Here is a 20,505-nt window from a genome sequence, read left to right on the forward strand (position 1 = left end):
AAGTCCTACTTGAGTCATAAGTCCAAGTGTCACGAATTTGGATGGATTAGTTAGAAAGAAGGATAATCTAGCTATGGCTGTCCCCTTTCCCACTAGTATCTCTAAAACTGAGCTTCAACGAGAAGGCATTTCCCCTAATGATCATAGTACCCTCAAACAAATAAACATATAAGTCTATAGCTCCCATATTTACCAAATTGACCATAAATCCATTGGACTTGATTGCTAGACTTATGTACTACTATTTCTCCTTCCCTTCAAAGGATTGTTTGTTGCATTCTTTCGAAATGTTCCAATAAATTGCAAAGAGGATCTTCTTCCAATGGATCATTTCCTTAGTATTAAAAGCATGACTATCTCAATTGGAAAGAGGTCCAACACCAAGGACGGTAGAGCTGGTTTGGTTACAAGAGTTTCTGCATCTAGCTTAGACCATACCTTTTGAGAAATCGTTGCAGAGAAAGACATAGTCAATGCTAGGCATTAGAATCGTGGAAAAAGGCTAAAAAAAAATGGTTCGTTCTTTCGTATTTTGAATGTGTGAGACGGGAGGGGTTTGCCTACCTTGTTTTTTCCAAGAGGGAAGAGGGATCAGGGGTGGAAATGTTTTAGCAGAAACACTAAAAGAAATTGTAAAAGAGGAAAACAGGTTGGGAGTAACACTACCTTCTTTGGGCAAAATCAAGGGAGGCTTGGCGTCGAAGGAAGTGGGTGGAAAGGATGTGGATGTAGAGGTACATAAAATTGCAGATGTAGAGGAGGAGAGTGCTACAACACAAATGATCAAATAGGGGGATGCTACAAATCAGATGAACAAATTTGGGGTTGATACAACACAAATGAACAAAGTGGGTGGAGATATTGGAACTCTTGAGAAGAATGGTGGGGTGTGCATCATAAAGGAAGAATGTAAAGTCTTAACGACATCTATGAATACAATTTCACTCAAGGAGAAAGGGTTTGGAGAATGGAAGTGGGTAATAATTTGTGAAGCATTGGAAAGTCCTTGTTGGGAGGATGTCAAAGTAGCTCTTGAGGGTTTGGTAGATACAAAGGGTCGCTTGATCGAGATGGACTCAAAGAGGGGTGTCTTTGCCGAGTCAAAGAAAATCCATAATTTTCTTTGTTCCTTTGATGCCATCAAAGTTTCGTGGTATCGTTTTTTGGAATTGGTGGGCGAAGTGTAATGAGTGTTTGAACTATGGCTCGAAGGAGAAACTTGGGTGGAATTGTGGGGGCTGCCAATGTTTTTATAGGATTATGAATCGCTGGAAGTAATTGGTAGGGCGCTAGGGGGCTAGTGGAAATTGGTGAAGCAACAAGAAACTTGGATGCTCTTCAATTAGCAAAAATTAAAGTGGCAGCGTGCAATGCCTCAATTCCTCGTTCGTTTCAGTTGCAATGTGGGAGGTTCTTTTATCAAATAGTTGTTTGGACAACTAGCTTGCAAAATAGGAAGATGTAGACACCCCATTTTTGCACTTGCCTAATTAGTCAACTCGTCAATCCGATTGCGACGGTTCCCAATGTGGATGATTGTTCCAATGCTATATCTGTTACTAGATATCTTTCAGAAATTCAGATGAGGTATCTCAAGCAAACAAAACTCTAGAAACCACGCTGTGCTAAGAAAATATGATTCACAACGTAGAAATCATCATTTTTCAGACAAAAAGAAGCTTTACGATGAAAATCACTAAAAAATGACCAAATTTTCAAAATACCCCTAACATCAAAACATCCTTAGAGCCCACAGTACGATTAGAAAATCCTTTCAAATACATAAAACAACAAATTGAAATCAAATAAACCATTTTGCCAACTTTCACCAAATTTGAATAAATTACGAAAATGCCCCTCATAGGGTTCACAATAATTTCATGCAAAAAAATTCATGAGTGACACAAATCGATAATCCTATCGAATTCCTTATGAAAAATTAATTCCAAAACATCAAAAAACGACTTTTCAATGCAAAAGTCCTCTTCGGGGGTAAAATGGTAATTTTTCAATTTTAACAATTTAAAATTTTGAAATTAATAATTAAAACATTAATTAATGTAAAGTGAAATCCTAATTAAAATTGAAAATTTAAACCAATCAATCAAGCTTTCAGGCAAAATTGTTGATGGTTGCCCACTTATTTAAGTGGAGCCCCTTGATATTTATTAAAAGACTCCTCCATCTGGGGGCCTAAAGAATTAAAATATAATTAGGGGGGTTCTCCAAAAATCAAAAAAATATATTCTTTCATTGTACGTAAGAATTAAAATCCTAATCTAAAGAAACCTAGTTAATCAAATAAGACTTAAGTCAAAACACTAATTAAAATCCTAATCTAAAGACACCTAGTAAATCAAATAAGACTTAAGTCAAAACCCTAATTCACCTTATCTAAAAGAAATCTAATTAAACACCAACTCTTCCAAAAAATCTATAAATAAGAGCCTCCACAACCCAATCTCGCAGGTCAAAATAAACCCTAGAAAAAGTAGGTCAAAAAGTCTCCCTAACTTTCTCCAAACCCTAATTTTGAAGTTCTAACTCCTTACCTATCATGCAAGCCCCAACTTTTACTCAAAAAACACCCAGAAAAATTTCAAAAACATCCAGAAACCCTTCAAAAAAACACAGAAAACACTCAGATCTAGATACCTCAACTTGGAGATCAGAAGGAGATCCAGTGACGGAAACAAAGAAAGGAATCTCATATGAGGAGTCTCTCCGTCAGCTCTAAGGGAACAAATCGTTGTGATCATCTAGGTATACTTATTATTATTTTTATTTATTGGTTTTAGGTCTTTTAGCAATGTAATCTTTTTTGGGAAATAGTAGAGATCGACGTTTGCAGGGCGGGGTTGGTGTCTAACACCTTCCAATCCCGTAACGTGATCCCGGACCTGTTCTCTTTGTAGATTAGCGTTTTATCTATTAGAGTCAATATTTGGTTCCTAGACCATAATAACTAGGTGGCGACTCCCAATCACCCAAACCAAAAAAAAAAAAAAAAAGCGGATCCGCACACCTCGTGGATTGAGGGTGCTTTCAGAAGAATGACTTAAGAGCTAGGGTGGACGATCTAGAAGGGACCTTGCTGTCAGAAACATAATACTGTTGGGATGAGGAAGCGCAACCTGGTCTAGGAGTGGGCTTGGTGTAGAAGACAAAGCCTGGTGAAATCAATTTGGGCTTGGGAATAATAAAATCCACAAGTAATCAGAGGTTAGTTATGAAACAGGGGGTCAAGTTAATATGAATTTCAAAAGAGGCCAGAAGGGTGATAAAACAATAACATGTGGCTTGGCTTACAAGTCAGGGGTGAGGGTGGGTTTTGGTGGATCACAGGCTAAGATGGGAAAAGGTCAGAGAAATCAGTTGCATTTAAATCAGGGAGGCGACAAGTGGCAAAGTCGTGGACAAGTGTGGGGGGGAATTTCATTCGGTAGGCCAAAAGGCACAAAATACTTCAGATATGGGAAACAATAGGGTTGTTGCATTGTCATCAATGGGAGTTTTTTTTGGAAAACGCATTTATGAAAGGACATGTGTTAAGAAGACTAAATAAGTTTGGGATTTGTAACCTCAAGTTCTAGCAGACCTAAAATAAAAAAAGGAATGAACTGTGCTAGGGAGTTTGAAATTAAAAGTAGGAGTTGGGTTGGGTCACAATTTCAAAGTAATTACTTGAGGGTTGGGCTAAATAGGTACTTGGGCTTGGGTAAAACTAAAAAGTGTTGGGTTAGGAAAAAAAGGATACTGATGTGGGTGGGCTTGTGGGAGTTGGGCTTGGAACACACTTTGGGCCGTCTGATGGGACAAAGGAAGAGCTTTGGAGAGTCTTATATATCGACAAGAATGAGGAAGATCAAACAAGAATTTTTTTTATAGAGGATGAGGATATCAAGGAGGACGTGGTGTCGTGCTCGTGGGTGCCTCAAGATTTGGAGAACGAATCTTCGACCAAAGAGGGGTTGCCATGCTATTGGTCCCTATTGATGTGGTTAGAATCAGACTTACTACAAATTTGCTGGAGAAGAATCCTTTGAAAACCTTGAGACATAAATCTGGTATGTCGACTTTGGGGGTAATGGGTCTTGGTTCTTTTCAATATCCGATCAATGGTATGGTCTTTTTCTTCTCAAAAATCTATGTACTCTCCATTCTATCAGTTATTCTTCCTTATTGGTTGGTTTATGAAATTTTAAATGTCTATACCCCTTTATCAATTCTTGAGGAGTCACAAGTGAGCATGGTCCAGAGGGAGGAGTGTCCTGTAATTTCAGAAGAGACCAATCACTTACTCCTGTTTGTGCCTAGTTTAGAAAACCATGATTTGGATGTTCAGGGAGTTAGCTCTAGGAGGATTGGGTTTGGGGAAATTGGTGTCTTCCAAGAATTAGAAGCTCCCTTAAGCCGACAAGAAGCTTCGGATTTGGAAGATGGATTGTGGAGAATGGAATAGGAAAGGGATATGATTGTGTGGCTAGTAATGCAAGTGACCAAGGTGGTAGTTAAATGTGGAATTTGTGCGATCGATAATTTGGAACTATCATCTATGATCTTGAAGGTGACCTTTGGTGAGGAGGAGGTGGATTTCCCAATAAGCTTAATTAACCTGCATATTGGGCGAGGTGGACTTCTTGTATTGAAGGGGGGACATGATGTGAATAAGAGTTGGGGGGGGGGGGGTGAAGGCGCCTCAAGCAACAAAAGTAAAAGGTTAGCCAAGAAGGTGGAAGACATCATCAAGCATCCACCAAAAGATTCTGGATCAAAAAGAAAGTTCAGGGTCTTTGCGGGTTGAGTAATGTTGAAAATCCTATCGTGGAATACAAGAGGTTTGGGTGATAAGAGAAAAAAATGACTTTTGTCGGAACCATTGTAAGGTTGAACAATCTGAACTTGGTGGTGTTGCAAGAATCAAAGTTGAAGGCGTGCAATGTGGTGATTATAAAAGAACTTTGGAGTGACAAGGTGGGGTGGTGTTATTTACCATCAATAGGGCTGTTAGGGGTTATTATAATTATGTGGCAGGAGAACAAATTGAGGGTGGAAGAAGAGTTGGTTGGGGCGTTTTAGCGTCAATAATGTGCTTGTGTTGATAGTAGTTGTAGTTGGGTGTTCACAAGTGTGTATGGGCCAACAAAGTCTAGTGACCGAAAGCAATTCTGGGAGGAATTGTGTGACGTGCACGAGTATTGTACAAACTTAATGTTGTAAGGTTTGCTCATGAAACATTGGGTGGAGGTCGGGCTTCGATCAACATGAAGGATTTCGGTGACTTTGTGAATCGACTCTCATTGGAAGACTTGCCTCTTCAAGGTAGATCTTTCATATGGTCAAATAACCAAGAGGAATTGAGACTATCGAGACTTGATAGGTTTCTTGTTTCGAGTGAGTGGGCATTCATTTTGGGAACCTATCTTAGTTTGTCCAACCAAATCCAGTCTCAGATCATATTCCAATTGTGGCTGCTTCAGGAAGATTTCTATCAGAGGGTGGATGTTTGGTGGAAAGAGTTCGTGTTTGAGGGAAATCCAAGCTTTATTTTTAGGAAAAAACTAAAAGCACTCAAGAAAAAAAAAAATCGAAGAGTGGAATGTGAAGGAATTTGGGAGAGTGGAAGAGAGGAAAAAGGCAATTCTAGAAGAGTTAGATGTTCTTGACAAGTAAGAAGAATCACAAAATCTTAATTTGGATGAAAAAGTGAGGAGAACAAATCGGAGGGTGGAGTTTCAAAAGATGGCCTTGATGGAAGAAGTGTGTTGGAAACACAAGTCAAGGATTAAATGGTTAAAAGAGGTGGACAACAGCATGAGGTTCTTCCATAAAATGGCTAATGTGAGGAGTATAGCTAATTTTATAAGAAAGGTGGAAGTCAATGGGGAATGTATTGAAGGGGAGGAGTTGATTAGGTTGAAGGTGTGGATTTCTACGAAGATTTGTACAAGGAAAGATACGTGTCGTCCTTGTCCAGATCTTTTGGAGTTTGATGTTATTTCTTTAGATCAAAAGGTTTGGCTTGAAAGGACAATTGAGGTAGAAGAGGTTCTTAGAGTGGTGTCAGAAATGAACGGGGACAAGATTCTAGGCCCAGATGGTTTGACAATGGCTTTTTTCAAGAGTTGTTGGAGTACAATTTTTGAGGACTTACTGAAAGTGGTGGTGGATCTTCAAGAGAAAAACTTTCTAGATTTTGGCCTAAACAATTCTTTTGTGGCATTGATTCCAAATCACCCAGGAGCTGTGGATGTGGCTAACTTTAAACCCATAGGCTTGGTGGGTTCCACTTATAAAATCATATCCAAGGTCTTGGCAGCAAGATTGAAAGTAGTAATACCGGGCATAATCGGTGAAGAACAAAGGGCTTTTATCAGAGGTAGACTAATCCTTGATGGTGTTTTGACCGCAAATGAATGCATAGATTCAAGATTAAAGGTGGGAAAGCAAGGTGGTTGTGCAAGATTGATCTTCAAAAGGCATATGATCATGTCAATAGGAATTTCTTGAGGTATATGTTGGGGCGGATGGGATTTGGGAGAGGTGGATAGAATGGATAATGAAGTGTGTTTCCTCTACTTTTTTCTTGATCCTAGTCAACATTAGCATGACGGATCATTTCAATAGTTCCAGGAGTTGAGGCAAGGGGATCCACTATCACCTTGTCTTTTCGTATTGTTAGCAAAAGCCTTAGGGAGAATGGTTAAGAGAGCTTCGAGTATTGGTGAATTGGTAGGTTTTCAAGTTGAGCGTAGGGTTCGACATGTATCATTATTACAGTTTGCGGTTGACACTATCATCTTTCTTGAGGCTTCCTTAGGTCAAGTAAGATTTTTAAGAGGTATTCTTTGTTGTTTCCAGGCAATATTGGGGTTGCGACTCAATCTAGGAAAAGCAAAGCTTTTTGCCATAGGGGATGTTCCAAAAATTCGTAGGTGGGTCACAATGTTTGGTTGTTCTCAGGGTTCCTTCCCCTCCATGTATCTAGGATTACCTTTAGGGACGGGTACTAGGTGTAAAGAATTTTGAGAGCCTATGCTGGAAAAGGTGGGGAAGAGGTGTAGCTCATGGAAAGCAATATGCTTATCCAAAGGGGGTGAAGTCATTTTAATCAAAAGCATTCTATCGGGCATATCAGTTTATTAGTTATCTCTGTTCCCTATCCCAAAGAGTGTGGAATTGAGATTGGAAAAGATGATTAAGGACTTCTTGTGGACGACAAGGTTGGAATTTTTTTTTTCATTTGGTAAAGTGGAAGGTGATTTGTTCGTTGAAGAGAAATGCTGGGCTAGGTATCAAAGGCTTAAGTTGTCTAACGTGACATTCTTAGGGAAATGCTTATGGAGGTTTGTGGAGGAAAGGTTAAGTTTGTGGAGAAAGATTATTAAGGAAAAATATGGGAAAAAGTTACATGGGTGGGAGGATCACCCTTTGGATATAGCTTGTGGAGGGGAATCATAAGCGTTAACACAAAATTTAAGGAGTTGGTGGCGTTAAATGTGGGAATGGGAAAAAGATTTGATTCTAGGAGGATTGTTGGTGTGACAATTTTCCATTATCCACCCAATTCAGACGTTTTATGCACTATCCTTGAAAAGGAAATCCGATTGCTGTCTTTTTGAATCATTCTAAGTTAGGGAATTCGTGGAATTTTACCTTTAGAAGGGACTTTAATGATTAGGAGATTCAGGAGTTGGCAGACGTGACTTTCAAGTTGGACCAGACCATGTGGTGCTATCGGGGTGTGATAAAAGGGTATGGATATACACTAAGGAATTTTTTTTTCTTCTATAAGCTCATTCCACACTTCTTTGGTTCCACCAGTTTTAATTTCATTCCCAGTGGGACCCATTTAGGGATAAAAGGTACCTTTGAAGGTATCTTTCTTTATTTGGTTTGCCGCTTCTGGCAAAATTCTTTCTTTTGATAATCTTATGGTAAGGGGTTTCAATGGGCCAAATTTTTTGCTGCTTGTGCTAAAAAAAATGGGGAGTCCACTTCACATATTTTGATTCCTTGTCCACTTGTTTGTAAATGATGGGCATACTTCTTAATTTTCTTTGAGTGTGCATGAGTGTTTCCAAGTTCGGTATTGTCGCTTTTCTATGAGTGGAACCATAACATGTTTTTGGGTAGGAAAGCTACCATTGGTCCTTAATCCATTTTGCTATATGTTGGGTAAAGAAATCGAAGAGTGTTTGATGATCATGTTGTGGAGTTTCAAGATCTTATCTTGGAGGTGTTAGGCTTTTTGTTTTTTTTTTGGAGCAAATTAGACCCAGACTTTGAAGGGGTGTTCTTCGATGATTTTGTGTTTAAATGTGAGTCTTTATGTTCAAATTAACGTTGTATATATATATTTTTTTATGAGTTAAAATTTTATTGATAAAAAAGGGGACGAGATGGCCCCCATATACAACTTATCAAAAAGAGCGAGGAAGACCCCTTAGGCCACCTCTAAATTACTAAGTCCCATCTAATAACAAAATCTTTGAAGAAAATACCCTTGAATTCTTTGAACATCTTTCAAAAAAAAAAAAAAAAAAAAAAAAAAAAACAAAAAGCAAAAAACCCAAGATTGACAAAATTAGATCATTCAACTCTAACACCTTGCCCTCGAAAGTACGTCAATTCCTCTCTTTCCAAAGACCCCAAAAGATTGCGTTTTGTAATTGTAACCTTTGTTGTGGCTGGTTATCTCAACCAGTCGTTTCTTAATGTAATTTGGTCTACTTATCAGAAAAAAAAAGAAGAGGGCGGAATGGTCCTACATACATAAAAGGGAGAAGAAAAGGAAGACAGATGAGGAGACCAAGGGATTTTCTCTAATGAGCATACCAAACAAAGAATGAAACCTTTGATGGGATTTTTGAACCTAGATAATAAGACCTGAAAATGTCCCTAAACTAGAGTGAGAGCAGAACACACAAGGATTTAACCTAAAACATATCATTTTGACTCATTTTTCAAACTCTTGTCATCCCTACTAAGGGAAATCGAGCTACCATCAGTGGCTTCAACAGACTACCAACATATTGCATTTCCCAATTGTTTTTGTCCTTCCGAAACCAAAATTCCAAGACATATCTTCGTCTGAGCTAGAAACAAGGCTTTTAATGGCTGTTCTTTTTTTGTTTGATAGAGCAAAAAGGGCTGGAAATTGGCAATTTAATGCGTTTCTATCCTCTACCAATCATCCCAAAAACAATTTGTATGTCTTTTCCCAACCGTAAAACTCTATTCCTCTTCTGAACTCACTTTTATTGTATTAAGTACATTTCCTCACCCCACACTCATATGGCAATCTGCTTGTAGTAGAGCCTCAACCAAAATGGGTGCTCCCAAACTTTTCATCCCTGACTTTCCTCCAGGACTTGATTTCTCCTCCCCAAATCTCAATAACCATTTATAGGAAGCTCTGATTTCGTATGTTCTAATCTCTGAAATTCTAATTCCCCATTTATTTTAGTTTCCAACATCCGCCCATGGCACTATACAATATTTTTGAGTAGATTCTCTCTATTGTCCCACAAATAATTTTGAAAGATTTTCTTAATGCTTTTTACCACCATCATTAGCGTAGGAGACAACAGATAATACATGGAATGGTTGACAAGAAACTTTTCAAAAGAACCATCATGCTACCTTTTGATAGATATCGAGACTGCCATTACCACCCTATGATTAGTCTTTTCTCATAATGGTTCCCAAACTAACTTAGATCTGTACTTCACACCAATAGGCAAGCTTAGATATATCTCTGGAAAGCTACCCACCTTACAACCCACGACTAGGGCAAGACTCTTTACCCCTTCACAAATACCTACCCAAATCAACTTATTCTTTGACAAATTGACAGTCAGTCTAGAGACTGCTTCAATATAAACCTAAAGGGTCTCAAATATTTGAGTTTATCTACAGATGTCTCCATGAATATAGTGATGTGTTGCAGATTGTAAATGAGAAATCTTGAACCACCTTCTTTCACTATAAAACCCTTGAAACACCTTTCACTATAAAATCCACTATTCTCTCATTTGCGATGTTCTAGATAGCATTCTCCCCATGATTCAATCACCATAAAAAAGGGAGATAAAGGATCTCATATTCAGAGGCCTCTAGAGCTCCTAAAAAAACCCAACTGAGCTATTGTTAACCATAATAAAAAAGAAGGCGGCGTAGACACTTCTGAATCCATTGTCTCTAAATACTTCTGAACCAAAACCATTCTCCATAACTCATAATCTAGAAAATCCCAATTTACACATCTTGGGCTTTTATCCACATCCCTTTTGCACACAATGCCAAGTCTTCTTGATTTATGTATCAAATTGATGCACTCTTTTGCGAGTTCTATCTAAAATCTGTCTACCTCTGTCAAATGCTCCTCATGGCTAATGAGTGCATTTACTTGAGCAATAATTTTATTGCTAATTACAATTAATTGGTGGCTATGTATAGTAAAATAATGTCTCTTATGTGGTTTTGATTTTCACTATCCTCCATTGACCAAAAGATTTTTTGAGGCCCTAGCCAAGACATTAGAGGAGTTGCCTTGATAATACTAAATTGTTTGTGAGTTTTTTTGCTCATGCTATCATTTCCTCGAGATTTTCCCTATACAACTTGAATCACGGATGTGAAATACACCAATGCATGCACACTTACACGCATAAGATTTTTATGAGGGAATAAAATACACATATGATACAGGACGGTGATGCCTAATCTAAAGGATTAATCTGAGATTGAAAGAGTCACTAAAAATAGTGCAACATAAAATAAATGTTCATACACACATAAACTAATGAGAAAATCTAGGAAGCCGTTAACCAGGTCTGAAGAGAATCAAAATCTCTCAGTGCAGGCCCTTCAAGTGTTCGAAGGAAGGAATGCCAAGGGAAGGTTGGCCTTCCACTAGCTTAGGCTATGTTTTTAGAGGAGAAGAAGAGAATAGATGAAGAAAAGGAGAGAAGAAATGAGAGGGAGTTCGGCTCCCTCTTCTCCACCTTATACATACTAAAAGAAGGGATAATTATATCAATGCCCTTAATAAGTAAACATAATTTAAAAGAACTATTCTACCCTAACTTAATACTTAGAAGTCTGAATTATAAAATAAGACTACCATCCACATTCTTGTTGGTGGCTTTAACTGGTTTTTCTTTGGATTAGTTGAGTTACAACCCCCTACCATTTCCCTTTCCCTCCCCCCTTCAAACTGTCCTTGAACTAAGGAGTATTTATTATCTGCTCCTATTTAATTTTCAGTCATTAAATAATTATGTGCGAAAATGTGGAAAAAATAAGGTAAGGTAAGTAAGACCCCAACAATTTTTTTTCTTCTGAAAATAAATTTTCATTTTGTCACATGGTGTTACTTTTGTAAGAAACGTCTTTTGTTCTTATTTTTGTGTGTGCATATTTTGAAGCAACTCTATCTCTAAGGATGGAGGTTGAAAATGTTGCATCTTTTTTTTTTTAATGAGCTGAAAGTTCCTGGTCCTTTGAATGAATGATTTCTGGTTTTTCATGTCTGTCATCTTTAATATATTTATATATTTTTCCATCCCTTATTTTGAAGATTAGTATGCTATTTCCTTGTTAATGTCCAAAGCACGACATTTGCTCTTATTTTTACCTATTGTTGTACTGATATATCAGTATGAGGCTAATTTCAATGCATTTCTTAACGTTTTTGTCTCTATTTCAGGAGATCGTACGATGGACTATATGAATTTGGATGATAGGTCAATTGGGATGTTTTGGGTTCTTTCATACACGATGGCACAGCCTGCTTGTGAAGCAGTGATGAATTGGTTGGCCTCTGCTGGAATCACAGAAATGTTGCCAGGATCGAATGTACAATCCAATGAGAGGGTAATGGTGATGCGGGAATGTTGCACATTGCCAATGTCATTGTTATCTGGCCTTTCAATCAACTTATGTTTGAAACTGGCTTTTCAAATTGAAGAATCTTTATTTTTTGGCCAGGTACTAGCAATATCTTTTCTATGTACCCCATTTGGTTTTAGCACATTATGTTGAGAGCTCTTTATCTGTAGATTTTGTGCTGTCCAGTAGAGGGAATGAAGAAGTGTTTTTGGAAAATTTTATTTATTTAGACAGGAAACAAACTGATACACAGATGGAGGTGAGTGGCTCTCACGTTACCTGCAAAAAATATCATGAAAACATCAATTCCCACCCTACCTGTTAAAACCATGGGTTTGAAGTATCTGTCTTGAGGTATATCTCAATCTGTCGAAAAAACAAGACATAATGGCCGAGAAATTATGAGATAAACCCAAAGAAAATACTTATCAAAAAAGAAAAAGAAAAAAGGAACCCCCCCCACCACACACACACACACCTTGTTACAGTCACCTTCGAGACTTTGATATCTCGGCTATAAGACATGAGATGACATACTAGCCACAAAGTCCTCGAATCTAAGACCTAAATATTTGGGTGCAAATCAGCACGATAGAACATGAGAGTTACGTTGGCATGTAAATGTTTCTATGTTCTCTTCCTCTAGATCGAAGATTCCCGTGTTACTTTTCTTCCAAATGTCCTAACATATCAAGAATGGGATCAATTTCTATAAGGATTTGCCCATCTGGTTGAAGGCATTTTTCTAATGAATAAATACTTTTAGTAAGAACACATAAAAGTGCAACAATAGTAGGCCGAGGAGACCTGCTGAAGGAAACATGAAAGAAGCATTGATTATCCAACCACATACAAGGTCCAAAGGGATCTTTAAAAGTTCGAACAAATTCCAATCTTTTGCAATTGACGGGACCATGAAGGTAAAGTTTCAATGAAGAAATAGGTGATGAGTGGATTCCCCTCTTTATTGCACATGAGGCACATTTCTAGGCATACTCTTTTTTTTTGGAATTCATTAAGATATTGATTATAAGCATCTTTCCGAGGAGGCAATCCACATCGTCGACGAATGAACAACATTGTCTATCATCCATTGACGCACCATCCTGTGTTGTTGTCAATGTAAACTAGTGGTCGAGTTTCGGTCCAACCTCCTGATAAAATCAAGAATAAAAGGTGAGTTTTATTTTATTTTCAGTGGGGGAGCAAGTCAAAAGAGAAAAACTCACATTGGGTTTAGGGATAATCAGGCTTGAACTGTTGACTCCATGTCAAGGTGACACTTTACTGCTGAGTTATATCCCTTACTGCCCCCCCATCAAGAAATAAAACCGACTAAGCCTATTTTCTTTTAACCACAAAGAAATACCTTTTTTCTCCCAAAAAATCTTTGATCCAAGTCTACACTACAAATTTTCCTTTTGTGGATTTGTAACTACAAAAGTCTAGTCTGCCCACTTCATCATTGATCTCTCTCTCTTTATATGATCAATGATCCCCCCTTTGATCAATCATTATTATTGATAGATCAGTAATAAGTGTCATCTGTTAAAAGCAGATAAATGATCATTGATAACGGATTGTTGATCTGTTTTGCCAAATGATCATTAATCATTTTTTTTGGGGGATGGGTAAGCTGTATCCCTTGCTTTGGGTGTGAGAGGTCATGAGTTCGATTCTCACAATGCAACCCCCTCCCGCCCAAATTCCTCCCCCGTTTTCTAGACAAGGATGTAATTTCTTATTTTTAAATAACAGGGGAGGGGTCCTCTTTAGAAAACCCAGCTTACCAATTGAAAAAAAAAATCTGGACTTGAACCCACGCCCCATGGTTGTTTTGCAATGTGTCAAACCAACTGAGTTTTTTTTCTTCCGATAGGTATAGGGTTAGTGGTTAGCAAATGAAGTTGGGTTCAAGGGGGTTTGAACCTAGGACATGGGAACAACACTCCAGACATCTTACCAACTGAGTTAAGGGTCTAAGCCCACTGGACATTAATCATTGATCAATCACTGGTGTTATTTTTTTCTCCAGTACAAAAAAAGGGATGGGGGGATTATATATGCATTCTTAGGATGCAATATTGTACAATGAGTCAAGATCTTAGTTTTAAAATCTCTGTTATTGTACTCAAATACAGGTACTTACTAATTTAATTTGGATTTTAGGTTCAATATTTTGTTATATTTTCTTAATTTTAATGAGCCACCATATTTTTTAATATCGTTTACTTGTGGGGTCAGCAAAATGTAGTTCTGGAGGGCTAAAAGTATAGCTTGTGATATCTTCTATATTTCTATTTAATGTCTTCCAATAATAACATATGTTGCAGGTCATTCCTAGCATTGCAATGGTTGAAACTTATGCCAGATTGTTGCTGATTCATCCTCATTCATTATTTCGTTCACACTTCACTGTAATTTCCGTTACCATTTTCTCAAAGTATTGCTATTATGTAGTCTTTTTGATTGACAAAAAGGATTTTGTCTCTATAAGCTCCTTAATGATTCTTTACATCAATTTCTTTTTCATGACTATTGATGTTGAGTTTTGCTAACGCCCAAAATTTAGTCTTACAGGGAGGGAGGGTATCTAACCTTATCTTTGTATCAACTTCAAACACTACAATTTGATGTACATGTTTAACTGTCCTTGGACTTTTGTTGAACGGCACAACTGCTTTGGCTGATGAATTATATCTTCTACAGAATAGTTTTCTTCATTAGGGAAGTCAGCTATGTTTTTCCACCAGTTTGTTCTATGAGATCATTGGCATCATACTTCATGGTGTGGTTACTTTGTGGACATCTTGGACCTGACAAGCCATTGGTTTTTAATGAGGGTAAAAGCTTTTTTTATTTCCTTTTAACCTACAACAAACTGCTTCTCACTGGTGCCAGGATTGATGTCGATTAAGGTAGAAAGGAAGGATTCAAAGATACACGCCTTATTAAAAGATATAGGTCTGGATGTAATTGAATGGGGAAATAAGATTTTTGTTGCTGCCCCAAATAGTTGGTATATGACCCTTTTTTTTTTTTTTTTTGTATTATCTTCTCAATAAAATCATGCAAACTGTACAAACAATTGTTACTATAAAAAACTTTGCAATATTATAAGTTTGATTAAATATACCATGATCATAGTATTTAATTTCAAAATAAACCGAGATATTTCTATTCTCACAAGTCTTGATACAAAATTTAACCAACAATTTCTTCTAACATACGGAATAATTGTGTTTTGGTAAGCCTGTTGATTATTCTTCTCTAAGAAGTTTTGGGTACCATTAAAATCCTAAGGAGATGGCCAGAGGAGGCAGGGTAGTCATCTGTAAGAAGACGAGAATTCAGATTAAGGGATCTGGCAGATTGTGCAGATCCTAAGGTGGGTGTGTGTGTGTATTTGAGTGCAATTATAACACTGAAGGGCAAATGGTTTTAAATGATGAAGTGCAACGGGTACTAGGTGATGTGCAAGTAGTTAGTCCCTAAAAGAAAAGTTAGCTGTTTTTTTACTAAGCATCATATTTTTTAGGTTACCTAAGATTTAATGTATAAAAAATACACAGATTTTTTCCATTTTTATTGTCCTATGTTGTACAGTGTGTCTTGTTCTGTCAGTTTATGCCTTTATGGATATATTAAAGGAGATGAGATTTGAAACTGTGGCACAAATTTTCAATTATGTTACTTGATGTAGCTGAGAACTGAACCAGCAAAGAGGATGGCTAATAATAGACCAAAAGGAAAGAAACTAAGTGGAAAAAGATGAGAGAAACAATGAGAACCATAGGGTTTAAGGCTGCTTGAAAGGTTAAAGGAAAATCCTTGGAAAAATCTTTTTTTTTTTCTTTTTTTTTTATCGGTAAAGATAAATTTATTGAAAGAAGAAAACAAGGGAGGTCGAGGATACCAACTCAAAACAAAAAGAAACAAGACAAGAGAAAAGCAAACAACAAACGAAAACAAACACAAGTTACTCTCTCCGATAGAGAGCAAACCCTATCTCATCTCACAACGAAATCTTCTAAATTCCTCATAAAGTTTGCTCCAATAGAACATGAACTCCAAAATAGAAAGCACTAATCCTTCCAACGGAGACTCTTTCCTCTAAAAAATGCGACGATTACGCTCTTTCCAAATACCCCAGCAAATTGCGAATGGAACCAAGAACCAAAGAATCCATTTTGAAGACGAGAAAGAACCTCCCCACACCAGCTATAGATCTAGAGCCGACTTAACTGATCTAGGGAAGCTACCCACTAAGTCAAACATAGATAAGAAATGAGACCAAATGTAGTGAGCCACTCGGCAATGAATAGGTAAGTGGTCCGCTGTTTCTGCTTGAGACTTGCACATACAACACTGATTCGGCGAAATAAGACCTCTTTTGATTAACTGGTCCATTGTTGCGAGTTTCCCTAAAGTCGCCACCCAAAGAAAAGTCAAAATCTTAGGAGGAATCTTCCCACCCCACACAAAAGAATGGGGGAAGGTCATTGCACTACTTGGAGCAATACCGTCATACAAGGAGTTAACCATAAATTTCCCATCCCTGGTACCTCCCCACAATTTCTAATCTTCGAGAAAGTCTCCGTGATACTACTCTCCACCAAAAGAATTAATCTCCCAAGAGTATCTTCCTCCCAGTCATTAAAAGTTTTTCTGAAACCAAAATCCCAATTAATCACCCCATTATCTAGATGTTTAAAGTAAGAAATAACTTGATTTTTTTTTTAGTGACAAATCAAAAAGATCCGGAAAGGAGTCCGTTCCCGCACCACCAATCCTCCCAAAATCTCACCTTACTCCCCCTCCCCACCTTACATTTCACTCTCTTTTTAAAAGCTGGGAATCTTCTCAGGAAACCCTTCCACACCCCAACGCACTTTTTGCCGGACCACTCTCCCAACCATTCTCATTCACCCCATACTTATCCACAATTACTTTCCTCCAAAGACTCTCCCCCACCTCCCCAAACCTCCAAAGCCACTTCCCCAACAAAGCCGAGTTCATAACATTAAAATTGTGAAAACCCAAACCCCCATTCTTCTTAGGCAAACATAATTTCTTCCAACCCACCCAGTGATGTTTTCTCAAACCATCTTTACCATGCCACAGAAAGTCCCTACAAATTTTATCCAATTGCACTTCCACATTCCTAGGTAGAGAGAACAACGACAAAGTATATATGGGAATACTAGTCAAAACGCTTTTAATGAGAGTAATCCTCCCCCTTTTGGATAACAACTTAGCTTTCCAAGAGCTTAACTTCTTTCTCATCCTTTCTATAACTGGCTCCCAAATATCCTTGCTAGTGTAGCCCATCTCCAAAGGAAACCCCAAATATGAGGATGGAAGAACCCCCATCTGAAATCCAATCATAGTCGCCGCTACCTCTACTCCTTCCACCTCTCCTACCGCAAACAACTTGCTCTTATGAAGATTGACTGAAATACCAGAGATTGCCTCAAAGCATCCAAGCAAACTGCTTAAGAAGCTCAATTGTCTCGGCGAATGCTCCAACTGGAAGTGAGAAATCACATAGCCGCTCACCTTAGTAGAAAAACCAGTAAGCTCCCCTTCAACCACCGCCTTCGATAACATCCTGCCGAAGACCTCCATAACTATCACTAACAAAAAAGGGGACAACGGATCTCCTTGATGAACGCCCCTTGAGCTTCTGAAATAGCCCGTAGGAGCTCCATTGACCAAAATCGAGAAAGTGGAAGTGGAAATGCATTTCATGACCCACCAAACCCACTTCTCACCGAACCCCATTTTTCTTAGCAGATATTTCATCAAATTCCAATTCACATGATCATAGGCATTCTCTAAATCAACTTTGCAAACTAACCCTAGGATTTTATCTTTCCTACGTGAGTCAATACACTCATTAGCTATAAGAATCCCATCTAGGATTTGTCTACCGACTACAAACGCTCCTTGGGCGGGACCAATGATCTTACTAAGCACTGTTTTAAGCCTAGACGCCAAAACCTTTGAAATAATTTTATAAACTGAACTCACCAGGCTAATCGGTTTGAGATCTGTGATATCTTCCGTGTCTGACACTTTAGGGATCAAAGCAACGAACGTACAATTCGAACTCAAGTCTAAAAAACCTTCCCTGTAAAAATCCTCTATAGTTGCCATCACATCATCTCTCACTATTTCCCAACAAGCTTTGAAGAAGCCTAGAGAGAAGCCATCCGGCCTCAGAGCCCTATCACTAGCCATACCACTAACCACTTTCCACACCTCATCTTCATCGAACGGTCTTTCAAGCCACCTCTGTTGATCAAGGGAGATGCTTTCAAAAATGAAGGGAGTCTAAAGTAGGCTTGTTCATGTGGTCCTCCGTGTATAGGTTTTTATAGAACTGTACCACCCCCTCACAAACCTCATCCTAACCCACCTTCTACAAACCATTAACTCTAAGCTTTGAGATAAAATTACCCTACTATTAGAATTCACGATGCCGTGGAAGAAAGAAATGTTTCTATCCCCTTCCTTCAACCAACGAACTCTTGACTTTTGTTTCCAACAAATTTCCTCCATTGTAGCTAGCTTTTGGAATTCCACTTTAAGGTTCACACGACGCAACCCTTCCCCATCACCCACACACCCTCTCTCCTCCTTATCCTCGAGCTCTTTTAATTCCAACAACACAACATTTTTCCTTTCATTCATGGACCCAAAAACTTCTTTATTCTAGATTTTCAATTTTTCTTTGACAGCCTTCAGTTTCAACCTTAATATTTTCCCTGGCCTACCTTCAAATGAGAGCCCATTCCACCAAGTGTTGATCAGTTCCCCAAAGTCTTGGTGCTATAACCACATATTCTGAAATCTGAAAGGTGTTGGATGCTTCCTCGGCACCCCCGCCACCAGCGAGATAGTATTATGATCCGACACAGGGTTAGGCAATTTATCTTGGATTAGGTTCCCAAAATGCTCTTCCCAACCCAATGAAACCAAAAAACTGTCCAATCTTGTAAGAATCGGATTCTCCTGATTATTTGACCACGTAAACCTTCCCTCACAAAGCGGGAGATCAATCAGCTCATTACAATCAACAAACTCCGGTTCACGCATTTTTGACAAAGGTTTTCTTTCTATTAGAAAATTTCCAAGAAAATTCCCCTTTACAATGTGGAAATGATGTATTTGTAATAAATCCTACTAAAAATAGATCTCGACCATCCATCTATGTATAATCTGAACCATCCAATTAAGTTGTAACCACAATGAACATAAATACCCTTAGTGATCACATGACACTTTTAAACAACTAGGATATTACTAAGATGCTCAATTAACAAGAAAAGCAAAACAAAGCCGTACTGTTTTGATTTTTCATTTCAATACTAATGTTACGGCATCATTGTTCATTTTGTAGATCTAGTTTTTTGGTTAAGTGTAATTAGTTTAGTCCTCTTGTTTTACATAGGAAAACATATGCTGATTTGGCATTTTTTTTTTCTTCTTTCTTTCTTCTAAGCTTGTTAGTTTTTATTACTTCTGATAATTTATCTTAAAGATGCATATTTTGGCAGACATTGACTCAACGGTCTTCATCCATATTAAGCAAGCCGGGGGTATCCTTGCTCCTAATGGAAATATTAAACTATCGGTTACTTCCACTTTACAGGTTATCTTTCTTTTTGTTTTTCCAATGAAACTATGATTCATGCTTACAATCTGACTTGTTAGAGTTTAAAACCAAAAAACAGGTCATGATTTTATGAAATAATAATCATTTCATCTTCCAACATATGATACAATGCTATAAATTCTTCTTGAAGTCATAATCTTTCTCTTTGTAGGTACCATGGAAAAACCAAGGCTTTAATGCAGGATGTTACAAAACTGATTTCTATGATGAAGGGAAAACGTGGAGATCATCGTATATTCAGATTGGCTGAAAATTTATGCATGAATCTCATTTTGTCACTGCGGGACTTTTTTCTAGTGAAAAAAGAATTGAAGGTGAAATCAACAAGTGTTTTGAACTGTAACACATTATTCATTTGTTAAACTAAATAAAAAATTTGTCTGCTTTTCATAGGGTCCAACTGAATTCACAGAGACTTTGAATAGGATAACAATAATTAGTCTTGCCATCACTATTAAGACTCGTGGTATCGCTGAAGTTGAACACATGATATTCCTTCAACCTCTTTTGGAGCAAATAATGACAACGTGTCAGCATATGTGGTCAGAAAAGACTCTGCGCCACTTCCCACCTCTTATCCGTGAAGCTCTAGTGGGACGGATGGATAAAAGGGGCCATGCAATTCAAACTTGGCAACAGGTTTATATTGTTAACTTTGCAATGCTTTTATGGAATGCGTTTCTTCTTGTCATATCTCATTGTACCATTTCTTCTTATTTTTTTAAACTCATATCCCACTTTACTATTTTTATTTATTTTTTCTTGATGGACCAGAAAAGTAAAGGAAATATATATGAATAGTATATTGTAATAAATTTTGATGGCAAAAGGCTTTATTCTTGAATTTCCATACTTTTTAAGTAATTACACTTGGCACAATGAGAAATCGTAAACCCTTATGTCGAACCCGTTTCTGTATCTGTGACTCT

The 20,505-nt window shown here is 37.8% G+C and overlaps 1 protein-coding gene across 2 annotated transcripts in view; it reads left to right on the forward strand.

Moving 5' to 3' along the window:
• The window catches only part of LOC147406313 (mediator of RNA polymerase II transcription subunit), a 57,450-nt gene that overhangs the window by 15,825 nt on the left and 21,120 nt on the right, over positions 1-20,505 (forward strand). For both annotated transcript variants that reach the window (XR_015176398.1, XM_086434266.1), the window contains exons 8-12: positions 11,714-11,994; positions 14,229-14,312; positions 19,458-19,552; positions 19,728-19,890; positions 19,970-20,215. Coding sequence is in view for 1 of the 2 variants with exons in the window: in XM_086434266.1 (XP_086290392.1) it covers positions 11,714-11,994; positions 14,229-14,312; positions 19,458-19,552; positions 19,728-19,890; positions 19,970-20,215 (869 nt within the window). In the remaining variant the exon portion in view is untranslated. The remainder of the gene's footprint in view (positions 1-11,713; positions 11,995-14,228; positions 14,313-19,457; positions 19,553-19,727; positions 19,891-19,969; positions 20,216-20,505) is intronic.

The sequence above is a fragment of the Akebia trifoliata genome, chromosome 3 (genome assembly GCF_017979445.1).
Source record: "Akebia trifoliata isolate Shusen 1 chromosome 3, ASM1797944v1, whole genome shotgun sequence".
Lineage (NCBI taxonomy): Eukaryota > Viridiplantae > Streptophyta > Magnoliopsida > Ranunculales > Lardizabalaceae > Akebia > Akebia trifoliata.